At 38.3% G+C, this 14099-nt stretch overlaps 2 protein-coding genes across 2 annotated transcripts in view; one reads left to right on the top strand and one right to left on the bottom strand.

Annotated features, from left to right (window-relative positions):
- Positions 1 to 1921: 1921 nt before the first annotated feature.
- LOC139740782 (dynein axonemal light chain 4-like) lies at positions 1922 to 6175 on the bottom strand. Its single transcript, XM_071651356.1, has 3 exons — positions 5983 to 6175; positions 3471 to 3554; positions 1922 to 2086 (listed from the first exon to the last, which is right to left on the bottom strand). The coding sequence occupies exons 1-3, from the start codon at positions 6058 to 6060 to the stop codon at positions 1922 to 1924; spliced, it is 327 nt and encodes a 108-aa protein (XP_071507457.1). The 5' UTR covers positions 6061 to 6175.
- Positions 6176 to 6355: 180 nt separating this feature from the next.
- Positions 6356 to 14099, top strand: part of LOC139740781 (endonuclease V-like) — a 73665-nt gene continuing 65921 nt past the window's right edge. Inside the window, exons 1-3 of the mRNA XM_071651355.1 lie at positions 6356 to 6411; positions 9341 to 9432; positions 11109 to 11283. Coding sequence (XP_071507456.1) covers positions 6364 to 6411; positions 9341 to 9432; positions 11109 to 11283 — 315 coding nt within the window. The 5' untranslated portion in view covers positions 6356 to 6363. The remainder of the gene's footprint in view (positions 6412 to 9340; positions 9433 to 11108; positions 11284 to 14099) is intronic.

Here is a 14099-nt window from a genome sequence, read left to right as displayed (position 1 = left end):
ACACAAATATAACAAAATATTATGTAACTCCGCTCTCTTGGACTGGATGTCCAACAGTGAAATGCACGATAGCAAAGTATCAATGGATAACTCAACCTGAACACAGGCTGCTGTAAATGGCACTTTATACAGTGTACATACACCAAAACACGCTGTGAATGGCATACATGTTATATGAACACCCCATACAACTTTCATGTACGAGATACAACTTTATAAACCAAATACTATTTGTTTTAAGAAACGCTTCACTCAATGATGTTGCAATACTTGCTATAATCACATCAACTGGTAATAGAAACTTCTCTGGAATGTCATAAATAAACGTAACGTCTACCACAATTGCTGTACACCATTACATGTTTGTCAGTGGGACTCTAAATGAAAAGATGTGGACTCTTTGAAGAAGCCAATGTAAAGCTGGAAAAGACAGGCTTTATTAGTAGGCGTTTTCACATCAGCCCAATGATTCGAAATAGCGTGCTATTTTCTGACTTGGGAAGTTAAAAAATATCTTGAGCTTGGATTTTTATCGGGCTGATGTGAAAACGCCTATTGTTATCATTATCATTATTTTTAACGCAGACTTTTTGCGACGATGCCTGACGGCTTTTGAATAGATATCATTTCTGGCTACAAGAAGAAATGCATATTGAGACAATATATCAATCTGAAAGTTTGCACCATACATTATACGAGCCTCACATTCGTTTTGGCAGTATCTGTGTCATTTTCACTATTATTATTATTATTTTCTTTTTAATGGTAGGCGACTAATTAACTCATCTGTAAATTAAGTGCAAAACGTCTTGCCTATTTAGATATATAAAGTTGGTATGTTGTTAATTACAACAATTACACTGAACATTACATGGGATACATTTTAGAGCAAATGGACAAATATCTCTGTCTTAGAACAAGGTGCACTGTGTTATCAATCATACCTCTGAATACAAAACTCTCATTTGTTTCCCTCAAATAAATACACTAAAATCTTACAATGAAGAAAATATCTACAACTCCACAGATTCATTCTTTTTCGCAACGCCACGCATGACTGGGTTCCATGTCATAGGGAATAGCAGTGGACTAACCATACTGCCGTACTGCACTTCTGTTTTAATGGGGAAACTTATGCGAAATTTTGTTGGCCATCAAAACACTTTGGAATGACAAACGAGACAAAAATACATGTTGTACTAAGGCAAGCAGTAATGAGATTCCTTCTGTGAGTATATCTTTCTTATCATAGACTAATTTTGCATTAAAATGCCTAAATTCATCCATCTGTGCTCTAATGAAATATCACTTTAGGCCAAAAAAAAAGAAAAGAAAAAAAAAAGCAGGGATCAGTCACAGGTACATAGATTATACCTTCTTGGATTCCATCAATTTTTTTCACAGAACAGAAATGGTAAATCCAATATTCCATAATGTTGCTTGATTAAATGGATCAGCAAACATGTGGACAACTCAAATGCTCTATCTACATGTTCACTCTACTCAGATGGACACTATTACCTACAAATAATTATAGGTAGCTTACAAGACATTTCAAAGTATCAGTACTACTTTTTCCTCAATACTATGAGCAAACTTTAACTCCTCTCTCGCTTTGTTTGGTTGGGTTGTTTGACCTTGAATACTATGACAGGAGTTTGTCTCTGCTCTGCTTTGCTTTGGTTTACTCAGAAGCTGTCGGCTGCCTGGCTAGTTTTGACCCTTGGTCAAGCATCATGTACTGTATTCGTCTACAGGTCACACAACTCATTGTGTGCCTCATCTTGACCACCCAATTGGGGCCAAATTTCGCCTATGAGTTTTCACCGCCACCAGGATGCATTACAATAATTAAGCAGAATGAATACTCGGTATTTACAACACTGTGTACAATGTGCCGGGCAGGAAAGTCACGTTGTCACTACGAGCACTTCCATACCGTCACGGCCATGTTGCCTCCAAAGAACATGTAGAGCAGGTTTTTCACCTCGTGCGTGATCTCAAAGCCGTAGCCCTCGCCGACGACGGCGTGCCATGATGAGCCAAACTTTTTGTCCATCGCGTCCTTGATCATCTTTGCTGCAGTCTGCAAAGGTTTCCGAGCAAATAAAGAGACAGATGCAAAAACAAAAATAAAGACATATCTAAGGCACAAAGATAATTTCTCTGAAGCAGATGCTGCGCTCTGAAATATTCTGTTTGCAAGAAAAAAAAAAATATCTTCAAAAAAGGTAATATTCGCAATCCACTTATGACGAAAACAATATTTGTGACTGAGAAAGCCGTATGCAGTACGAGATAATTTCTGTGTTTTAGAACAGAAATATGTTTGTTAATTTTCCCACGTACAACAGCAGCTGACAAATGTGTTTTAGTAGGTAAACAACTACCAGTACTGTTTGTCTCCTATTTTTCCCTTACTTTTTTTTTCTTCTGAATTTAGACAGGGATAAGCATTTTTCCTCGCAGAAAATAGTAGACATGTCCATCAATTCTTTTCAGCGTCATTGTCCTTTTGATATAGAGGCAGCATTTGTGGAAATGCAAGTACAATAGTAACTGTGCACTGCAATTGACAGAGTGTGGACTCATATCATCAGAGTGTATCCTAATGATATTTTTACCTCGTTCAAGTTCTTACAAATCAGAAACTGGATTTGAAACTTACGTCGTGCGACATTTCCCTGATTAAAAAATTTTGCAATACAGCCTAAAATATAGTGAGATATCACTATTTTTCTCAATACACTATAACTGTAGACAGTTTAGTCTAGAAACGTTTCTATTATAACTATTGCTCACATTTTGTATATTTAACAACACTCAACATTAATTATAATGATTCCAATTTCTACATTGGTTGTGTCTGTCGATAACACACATTTAAGAACTATTTTGAAGCACTGAAGCTGGGCTTTTGTTTCATCTGCAAATACATGTAGTAAATTGTAATATGCCTTTAACAATCAGCTTCTTCTGGTGTTCTTCTAGTGAAAGAATAGTCATTATATGCATGAAGTTGTGCAGGAATGTCACGCACTGATGCCTTCTGGTGCATGAAAGATGGAATCGGTTGTTTACTCACATCTCAAAGAGACCAACCATTCATGTAAGTGGTTGTGCCTGACAGGGAGGCAGGTTGGTTCGAATGAAGCTCGTCAAAGAAACCACTTGGGAATGAGTGGAGGAATCTAGCCTCAACAGGGAGAGGGGCCTCTGTTTCCACCTATCACATGCCCGGGACCGCGCAATCAGAGAGATTCTGAGCTGGAAGCACATCAGTGCATGACATTCCTGCACAACTTCATGCATATAAGGACCATTCCTCCACTGGAAGGATGCCAGAAGAAGCTGATTGTTAATCGACAAAATGTTGCTTGATGTAAGTTTCAAGTCCATTTCTGATTTATAAGAATTTGGAGGCTACAATTCGACTAGATGAATAATAATCTACATGAGTTTATTCTTACCTCGTTGTTTGAAGAGAACTTTTCGCAGGCTGTGACACACAGCTCCATGGTTTCTGTCCTCATTTCCTCATTCATATCAGAGTGCTGATAATTCAAATGAAAAAGAACAGGAGCACAAGTTGTATTGTAAGTAAATTTGCATATTATGCTTCTGAGTGATAGATTACTGTATGTACCCATACACTTATAAAGTGGACTGTCTGTACATCATGAGAAAATCACCCTTAAAATTTTACTAATGTCTACCTACTGAAGCTACTGTCATAAGGTGCGGTCAGACTGGCAAAAGATCGAGAAGTTTAAGATCGCGAAGTTTGGGCCATTGGTACGCGCGCAAGAAAGAGTGCGCCGTCCGATGGTTAGTGATTGTGAAGTAACAAAGCACATCTGTAGGGCCTACATGACAATGGCCTCGCGCTTCGGAGACACCGCCCGCAAACAGAACGAGAAGTTTCGCGGGAAGTTTGCGGTCACACTGGCAAAACTTCGAGATCTTAAAGATCGTGATCTTAAACTTCGCGATCTTTTACCAGTCTGACCGTGCCTATGGTGTAGAACAGAATTCTGCACAGTGGACTAGAGATGCCATTATATAATGTAATGTCTCATATCTCGGAAAGACCCCCCCCCCCCCCAACACACAAACTAATGTTGCCATACAACTCTTCACTACCCTACCCTTGTGTAATGTTAGCCTACGCATGTATACACACATGCACATTTGGCAAGTAGCTAATCACATCTTACATTGTAAATCTCTATCATTGATGAAAACATGACAGAACGTCAGAAGCTCTCCTAAGCTGAATAAATCAGTTGGTGTTCCTGAATGGGAAATCTGTAGTTGAACTGAAAAAAAAAAAAAATGAATTGAGCAAAAGTACTCAGCCCTACACATTGGCCAAGACAACCCCACACACCCTTGGGAATGACATAATTTTTAATGCACTGCTAGCGTGATAGCCACTTTGTGCCTGCGACTGAATATCCCAGCTGTAGAGTCTTGCTTGCAGAAGCCCGAAGAAGAAGAAGTAGAAGAAGACAATCCTAAACACAGTTACACCCTTGAGAATGACATCTTAGGATCTTGGCAGCTCAGTTGATGAGCTAAAATACCCATTATCATGCTTCTCATGCTGTAAAAAAAGGCCAACGGAGTGCCGTCCTCCATCAGGTGTAATTTTGTTTGCAGAGATACTGGGATAGGTCCACAATCACAAAGCGGTGCAAAGGACTAGTCTTAGCAGTCAGGTCCATTTAGATTATGAACACTCTGCCTTCCGTAGGAGTACATTTTGTATGTGGTCATTGCCACCTCATCAGTGATCACTTTCAAGACCAGACAACCAGTCAGTAAATAACACTAAAAGAAATTAAATCAAAAGAACTGAAGGGACAAATCTAGACGAAGAGCAAGAACTGGATGCCTGACGTCAGACTGCTGTGACACAGCATTCTTTAAGAATCTCCGATAAATTAAAGGTTTAGAAAGGTAAAGAACACGTGAGCCCTAGGCCTGTAAGGAATAGAAATAATGCTGCATTCTTCAGTGATGGATCCCTCTTCATTTAGGCTGCGTTTATCTAAGTTTTCTGAGGCAGAATCATGATCCTAAATGCATTTTGAGGCATTTTCAGGTTGCGTCAGGGGTTAGATGAAAGTAGCAGTGTTTTCAAACGCGTTTTGAGACATTGTTTTGAAACGCCATTCAAAGAGCATTTTAAAATGTGTTTGAGATCACAATTGCCGTTCTGTGAGTAGATAAATGCAATGCCGTTTTGAAATGCATTTATGAATCATATCTCAAGGTCAACTCCCAGCTGTTCCTGATTGTGTTTTCTACCCATTATTTGTGTGTGAATGATGAGGCATGTTTGGGGGTACGCACTTGACCTTTACTTCCCAGGTCAAACGGCCCGAAGCAGCTGTGCAGTGACAACACTTTAATCATGATTGTTAGATAAACGCTGCACCCTGAGAATCAGGTTTCAAACCACGCTCACAAACACCATTCCAAGATTCTTAAGTTAGATAAACACAACCCAAGTTTACAATGTAGTACTAGTAGTTAGAGTTTTAGACCCTACTTTACTAAGGTCCCTAATTGAAGGATCTACCCGTACTCTTTCAAACTAACGTTAGAATTGTGGACCAGAGTCAGAGTCACCCGTAGAGAGCTTTGAGAATCAAAGTGATTTGAAACAACCAACAAAGTCAGGTGACTAACATGCCACTCCGTGCCAGATGCAGCAGGCATTCCCATTCTTTTTTTTTTTTTTTTTTTTTGGTGTGTGTGTGTGTGTATTAATTTACACGGCATTTACGCAAGAAAGCACTCCGTTTACAGGACAGCAACGGAGCAGAGTTCAGTGAACTCCTGGTCCTGGACCGGCACTGGAGGTCAGGTTAGTTAGCCTACTGTAAATTTACTGTGACTGTTAGTGTTATGTGTAGCCAGCTGTGTTAGACGTATCAAAATCACATTTGACTGAACCCTCATTGACTGGCCTACCCGAATGAGAGGATAACTTTGAAGCCTTCTGTAGTCGGTCTCCTTTTCATCTTTCTTTCCCTCTTGTTGATCCTCCATGGTAGAGTTAACTGATTTGCTCCAGGAATGGTATTAGACGAAATGTATTCTGATTATGAAGTAAAATTGTGGAAAAATCGTGTTCCCTCAGCACACACACGGTCAAGCAGCTGATTTGTTGTGGTAACCTATGCGGCAGAGGTTGCGCATGCGCACTAAATTCCGAAGGCTCAGGAAATAGAATACCAAGGAGTTTGATACGTCCACCGAACCAAATCGTACGTTCGAAGGTAATTGTGATTAATATAATTTCTCCCAAACAACTGTGACTAAAGTCTATACACTGGAGCAATGGCTGCGCGCATGGTAGCAGAAGGAAGTGAGAAAGTTCCCGAGATCACAGCTCCCGAAGTTAGTTTTACTCCGATTTCTTCAGAGAATTTTGATTCGATTTTCCTAGAGTACAATCTGCATAGATAGAAACTTGGTTTCTCACGCTACTGTAATGAAAATTTGCGGAGGGAAATGTTAAATAAGTGTAATGTGAAGGGACGACCATGGTATGCATCTACGACTCTGTGAAGATGATCCCAGTCCGACACGTTAAATACTGTGTATGGACAGTAAAGTGTATATTTCTTATCAGTTAAATTTAACCATTGTGTTGACAGTTGTCAGTTTTATTTTAGTGTCTCAGTTACTCTTGTTCCAAAGTAGATTTGGGTCTATCTAAATTTCTTATTAATCCTCAGTCTGGCAATTATGAGAAAGGTGTTGTTAAATTCAAGCACAGCTGTCAATAACCTACTTCTAGTATTATTAGTCACCAAGGTCAAAAAAGTGAAAGAAGGAGTGAAGTGAAGAAATTTAGTCGTAGATCTAGAGTCTAGACCCAGTCATGCCAGTGACGTAAGCTTTACTCCTCTGAGTATGACCATGTCTTGTGAACATTTGACTTGATTTGCGGTAGAACTAATTACACACTGGAACTTGAAGTGCAGTTTGACACTGACTAAGTTTGAATTCATTATCTAGAGTATTATTGTTTTGTGCATGTTCATAGTTGACTTTAATTGCAATAGAGGAATAAATCAACAGACTAGAGTGATGTCATCGGTGGGGTCATCGGGACCGCGCCAAGACGGTCTCTAGATCTACTCCCATTGGTTTTAATGCACAAAATTTTGTAAAACTCAAAGCCACGGTTTCAGTCTATGATTTGACAAACCGTGACAAATTGTCTTTCCCAGTAGAAGTCATTGTTCCAAGGCTATTCATGCAACTGCATGCAACAAAATTTGTATCAAACGATGCAAAATTAAGAATTTATGGCTAATGCAAATGTCAATGGGACTCTTGTGCAGCCATGGCATCATCAGTATGATCTACCTCATCTAGTTTCTAATTTGCATTTGAATATGACTAAGCACACAGCTATGTGAAAAATGTGTGAAACTTTAAAATTCCTTCACCTTATCAAGCTAGTTTTAGGTCTGATTTTAATGACACCAGAATGGTAACCATTTCGTTTGTTTTCATCTACTTTCAGAGTTTTGTAAATAGAATAATTCCTCTTATCTCCACTCAGAGAAATGCTTTTATATTGACTGTAGTGATCTAGTTAGCAGAAAACGTGTACATATATATGTGTGTACACATATATCTGTCTCCATCTTTCTATGTACAGTCCAACTTGTATTAGGCCTATGCGTTATAGCTATCTTGAACATTTTGTGAATTGGCATGAAATAATCATTAATTTTTATATCTTTCAATTATGTTATTATCCCTCTCTCTCTCTCTCACTCTCTCTCTTCTGTCTCTCTCTCTCTCTCTCTCTCTCTCTCTCTCTCTCTCTCTCTATATATATATATATATATATATATATATTGTGACGAACTCGCCTTCGTCGTGAATTAAGAGAGTGTATTTGACTGTCTGTACAAATGCCTCCGCGAGCCGTGTCAGGATGGCCAAGTAGGCGGGGTTCGTTTTGTTGCAGTTTACAACGATCCCTTTAAATTATTAAAACTACTAGTCTGTACGCTACCATGTATTATGTTGTGTCAGAAGCAGCTCACCAACACAAGCAGCACACATACCAAGTTCAGCATCACTTAAAGTATGTCACTTCCAAGCGTCACTTGTACAGGGTGTTAGATTGGTACACTTATTTTGTTACCAACTTTTACTACCAACTCTTGCTACCAAGTTCTGCTACCAAGTTTTGTAACCAACTTTTGCTACCAACTCAGTCACGCTAACGTGGAACACCTTTCACAACCATATGGTGGCACAGGTGACGTTGATGGCACGGGGTAAAGTGCTGTATCGCACCGTTACCAACTTCCTCAGGCGACGACTGGAACTTGGATTGGGCACGGACTATGCGACAAGTCACATTACCATTATACCCGAAATCCAATGACGATGACTGGAACTTGGATTGGGCACGGACTATATGCGACAAGTCACATTACCAATATACCCGAAATCCAACGACTTGCTAGTTGGTCTTCTCAGGAATGGTACTCCAGCTCAAGAAAATGTACCACCACTGTCCAAGCTGTTGTACTGTGGTAGAACCCTCAAGAAGACACAGTGAAGACAACAATTCAGGAACACATGTAGAGTTTATTTACATATAGAAGTAAGCATTAACAACACATTGGAAATGTATCATACACGGGCTACTTGTTGCGGACTATGTCACACAACGGCCACTTTATATGCCTCTCCTCCTATCGCGGAATGAGGAGGCAATCCCGCACGGCCGTGAGCAACGCGAAATTTACCCGCAGTAGTCGTTCAAATTATTTACAATGTTGGCGTGGTTACAAAATTCGTACAATGATTATACGTTTTAACAGTATCTCTTGTACATGGTTACTATAATTTGGCATGTATCATCGGTCTAAACCGGAGTTGGTATTATATAACCCAAACTTGCCCATGACAAACAAGTAACCACATATTTAATAATAAATGTTAAAACTCATAATAATGCACTACCACATAAAAATGTTTGTCCAACATTCTGATAATGCGCCCATTTCTATGCTTTTTGGTTTAAAGACACTACAGATACTATAGATCATAACAAATAATAATCGAACGGTTAAATCGAATCGGTTCCACTGAATTTCGTTACAATATATATATATATATACACATGTATCATCATGTAGGTATGTATATCTAAAACACACACTGGAAGATCTTGACATTCTTGAGTAATGATTTAAGACTGTATGGGTGTTGTGATCCTTTAAGACTTAAAACTACACTGCTGAAGGTATTTTTCATGAAGACTGCCCTCTCTTGGATCCTCCTTTCACAGGCTTCTCCGGAGATTAATGAATCAGCATCCACTGATGAATGCAGTCACAACCAAGGACTTGTCGATGATGAGACGGCCAGAGCATGGGAGAGGTACATCAAACTGTTGGATTAACCCATTCCTTAATACAGGAACCTGGTATACCAGGTTCCTGTGGTATCCACCCACAGACAGGAACCTGGTATACCAGGTTCCCAATATGTAGACAAGAGTGTCTGCATTTGTGGCCTAAATTCATGTCTATTTGTATAATGCTGACCAGAAAAACTACTAAAATGATTGAAAAGATAAGAGTTTCTTCTCTTGGTATCTGTTCTTTACTAGCTTTGTCTGTATCAAAAAGTGCATACAGAGTATTTTTGTCTAATTTATCCTTTTCCAACATAGCAATGTGCTTGTTTTGTTATAAAACTTTTGTGAAGATGTACATATCCATCATGGATGAGTTCACTAAAGTTTGACTTTGGCTGACCCCACTAGGGTGTTTGTATAGTGTATTTTAGCAAAAGAATTTGTGAGCCATCAGCACATGTTCTATTCATAACTCACGTCTGATTGATAAAGCATTGTACAATGGCACATGCAGTTGAAAAAGAGAGACATGCAATGCTTGACTTCTTGGGCAGAGGCTGAGTACCAATCTGTCCATTCTCTGTTGATGGGCAAAAAGAATTTCGTTTGGGGGCATTGAAGGCTGTCTGAGAATTGCACATGGAATGGGTTAATGATGATATACCTGCTTCTTCCATAGAATATGCCTTTCGTACCACAATCTAGAATCCACTGATATATATCCTCTTTTTTTTTCAGTTGTGCAAGACATTACTGTCAATGCTATTCAAGCCATTGAAGTCAATGGCTTCTTTTGTTTTATTGTAATGACAAACAAATTGAAATCTGCAAGTATTTTTTTTCCATTCTGGAAATGAATATTGTATGCTGAATGAATTCAATCTTTTGTAATGTGAGGACAGAAAGTCAAAGAAAGATGGCTTGAATTAATTTGTATTTAGTTGACTTCATTGTGAGGAATAGCAGTTGATTCTGCTGAGATGTTCTTTTAATGTGAGAAATATATTGCCCACATGGAATTTTATGCATCTGCCTTTTACTTGAGCCCTTCTAATTCTGTGATAAATGGTGTACATACACTATAATTGGTTCAAATCTACAATGTTGAGAAAAAGCCCCCCCAAACAAAAAAGAAAGAAAAGAAATTCAGTTAGAAAGAAAGAATAAGAGCTACAGACTTTCAGTAACAATTAGTTAGTGATAATCTACATAAGCATTTGATATGCAAGCAAGTTGTGTAATTAAGGCCAGAAAAAAGCACAAACAAACAAACAAACAAACAAACAAACAAACAAAAAGTCCCTGTAATTATAAACTAACTTTTTGCAGTGAGAAAATGTGTTCATTTTTGCTTTAGCCTTCATGTTCAATCCAGGTGTTGTACTGTACCCTATAAATTTCAAGTAGCCTTGCATGAGTATATTATGTTCTTGTACAGATATTCAAGACTACGTGAATCTGCAACATGCCCCAACTACAAAACCCTCAGTTTATCCAAAAAGGGTACAATCTATTATCATTATAGTACAATTATCTGTAACATTCTTGTCAGGAATGCTGTACAAGTCAGATGAATGAAAGGCAAAACTCTTTGAATATCTAAGGCACATGGTAACCTCTTTTACCCTCAATGCCATTGTCATAATATAAGGGATTAATAAATTTCTGTTTGGTTGTTTACTTCCTGATTTCCCAGAGAACAGGCAGAACTCAGAGAGAGACTGGTGGAGCATGACACTGAAGACTGGCAGGCAGCAGATGCTCAGTTCTCAGGTCTCAAGTACATTGGAGGTGTGGATATCTCCTTTGTGAAAACCAGCACCAGTCTAGCGTGTGCCTCACTAGTTATATGCAGCTTTCCTGATCTAGAGGTGAGTGTTACTCTAATGACAAACATAAACATTATCTTGAAGTAAGTCACAGGGTGCTTACTTCCAATGAAAGGGAAGTTCCATGCGAAACATATTTGCATCTCTGAAACAGACTGGATGACAATGATTCTTGCAACTGATTGGCAATTGTCCTACATCGATGTAAATAAGCACCAAATTAATCAGTGTTTAGTACAACTAGCCATGATAAAAATAATGGGCATACATGGTCAGGCAGGATTTGAACCTACAGCGTCCTGATCACAGGATAGGCATCTTATCCACTAGACCACTGAGATGTCGGCCGACAAGCCAGTACTGGCTCTAATCATTATAACATGCACCACGTACTGCATGTTTATTCAGGTTAATGAAATTCTTGCCTCAAGTTGTTTTTTTTTATCAAAACTGACTGACAAATTGCCCTTCATCAACATGCATACTAACGTCAATGTAGGACAATTTGTCAACCAGTTGCAATGTAAACAACTCGACACAAGAATTTCCTTGATTTGAATGTAAGAATTTAGTGGATATAACTATGTGCAACTGTCATAACAATGTTTGTATTGGTATGTTTTTGTTGCATTATTGTTCTTCAACTAATGTATTTTCATGTACCATACTTATTGTTTGTTTGCATCTGGAAGAGTCCTAAAGCAATTTCTATGTGAAGAGTTTGTTCGCAAAAACCGATAAGTCGATTTTTGAAGACTTTGAAGTACGGTCTCTGTCATAAAGTACAAAATAATACCTTTCAAATGATATATTGGTCACTACATATAAAGGTACATTTTTGAAGTTATAGTCAAAAGAAGCAAAAATTTTCTTATTATTCTCTTTATTTTTCTTGACCTTCAATCGCAAATATCTCTATTTGGCAAATATGGACTTATCGGTTTTTGCGAACAAACTCTTCATGTATATTTCTTTCATACATGACACATAAAGTAATCTGAATCTGAATGTGAACATGCCTTTCATACAAGTGTATGCATCAGCAATGTGTAGGGACTGGAAAAATGAAAGCTCAAATGAAGGAGTGATTATGCTCAAGAGTCACATATTGAGTTCTCATTGAAAACATCAACTCCTTGAGAGATTTTGATTCAGAAATCATCATTTTGCCTTCTATGAATTCTCACCGCAAGGTTCTGTTCATATCTTATGAATAGATAGAACCGGATGTGAATTCATGGAATCTGCATAAATCATAAAGGGAAAAAAAAAATCCCAATTTGTTTATGTATTTGTGTATACAATTACATATAACCATGATACAGTCCAACCACGTATATCTGGCCATTACTTTCAGGACATTTCTAATATGCTGACATATGCATGGACTGGCACACAATATTTTATCTTAAAATTTTCAGAGAAAAATGTTACATTTTTACTGAAAAAATCAATTTTTACCAACAATTCTCATGCATATACCCCAACCCAACTTGCTGAGAAGTGGTACACCGTAGCTTATTTGGCAATGTCATCTATCCAGGTAACTGAGGTTACACTGCACAAAGAACGGTAGAGAATGGGATGGAGAGATATACTGTATGTGGGTATGCCAGGCCCTTGTTTGTGATGTTTTCTGCGAACTAGATCTCTAGAGTCACACATGCCCATAACAAGGATTTTTATGGGAGGGTTCAGAACAAGAAAAAGTGGACCACTTCCGGGTTTATTTAACTGACAAGCAAAAACAAAAAAGAAAAGGGCATTTTTTCTATTTCTTGTCCCACTTCCAGGTTTCATCACAAACAAACAAACAAACAAACAAACAAACAAACAAACAAACAAACAAACAAACAAACAAACAAACAAAGCCTTTAGTGCAATTTTCTGGTGCCACTACAAGCCCCCTTTCATTTTTTCCCAGAGGGGTGTGGGGATGGTTTTGCCACTCATTTTTTATTTTTATTTCTTTTATTTTTTTAAGTAATAATTATCATTATATTTTTTTAGAAGACTTCTGAAAATGAATGAAAATCTTCTCAGCTCTTGACAGCACAATGGTGATTATTCCCAGTGGATTTACTCATCATAGTGCTTACTTATAGCAACAGGAAATAGTCAATGGCAAATCATTTTTCTGAGTGAAGATGAGAAAAGTAATTATTAATTGTCATCATTTTTTTTTTCAGAATACTTCTGAAATGAATGACAATCATCTCAGCTCTTGCTGGCACAATGGTAATAACATTCAGTGGAATTGCTCATCATAGTGCCCAAAAGTACTTACTTATAGAATTCACTTAACTCTTACTACTCCCATTCCCTTGCATCGAGTTAGGGTCTGATATTTGGGTCTGTACAGTTGAGATTTAGCTGTCTGATAGTACTTCATGGGAGAGAATGGTCATTTGGTGACCCAAATGATGATTAGCAAGTGTTTTCTCACACATATGTATCCAATCAACCCCAAAAGTCTTGCGAAGTGTGTGTGTTTGTTTGTTTTTTTTCCGAAACGTGAATGCCAATCTAAGTGACACATGATAGGTGTGTAAGCCCCAAGGCGAATTAAGCAGAGACATTGCGAAGTGGAGAACCCAAATTCCACTGAGTGCTTTTCAGGATCACTTTACATGCTTACAGGGGTATGTTGATACCCTGTGATATCCTGCAGACATCCCTTGACCTTTTGACCCTGCGATGGGGGGGGGGGGGGGGTGACAGCATGAGATTCATGTTGTGTTCATGCACCCTTACTGGAACCATTGGGGGATGCCTGAAGAGAACATGATCAATCCAATTGTCCTCTCTCTGGTTCGTATAACATCCCTCCTTCAGGCAAAGAGATTGAATGGATTGTT

Source organism: Diadema antillarum, unplaced genomic scaffold, assembly GCF_040938485.1.
Source record: "Diadema antillarum isolate AM-2024a unplaced genomic scaffold, OU_Dant_1.0 seq00000881_RagTag, whole genome shotgun sequence".
NCBI lineage: Eukaryota > Metazoa > Echinodermata > Echinoidea > Diadematoida > Diadematidae > Diadema > Diadema antillarum.
This window is presented reverse-complemented; position numbering and strand designations above follow the sequence as displayed.

Bases quoted from the DNA above. Each gene is read 5' to 3' on its own strand.
- LOC139740782 (XM_071651356.1), bottom strand. From the start codon at position 6,060: ATGGAGGATCAACAAGAGGGAAAGAAAGATGAAAAGGAGACCGACTAC. The intron at 3,555-5,982 runs GTAGGCCAGTCA...TTGAATTATCAG, and splicing joins AAAGTTATCCTCTCATTCGG to CACTCTGATATGAATGAGGA. The intron at 2,087-3,470 runs GTAAGAATAAAC...AAACCTTTGCAG, and splicing joins AGTTCTCTTCAAACAACGAG to ACTGCAGCAAAGATGATCAA.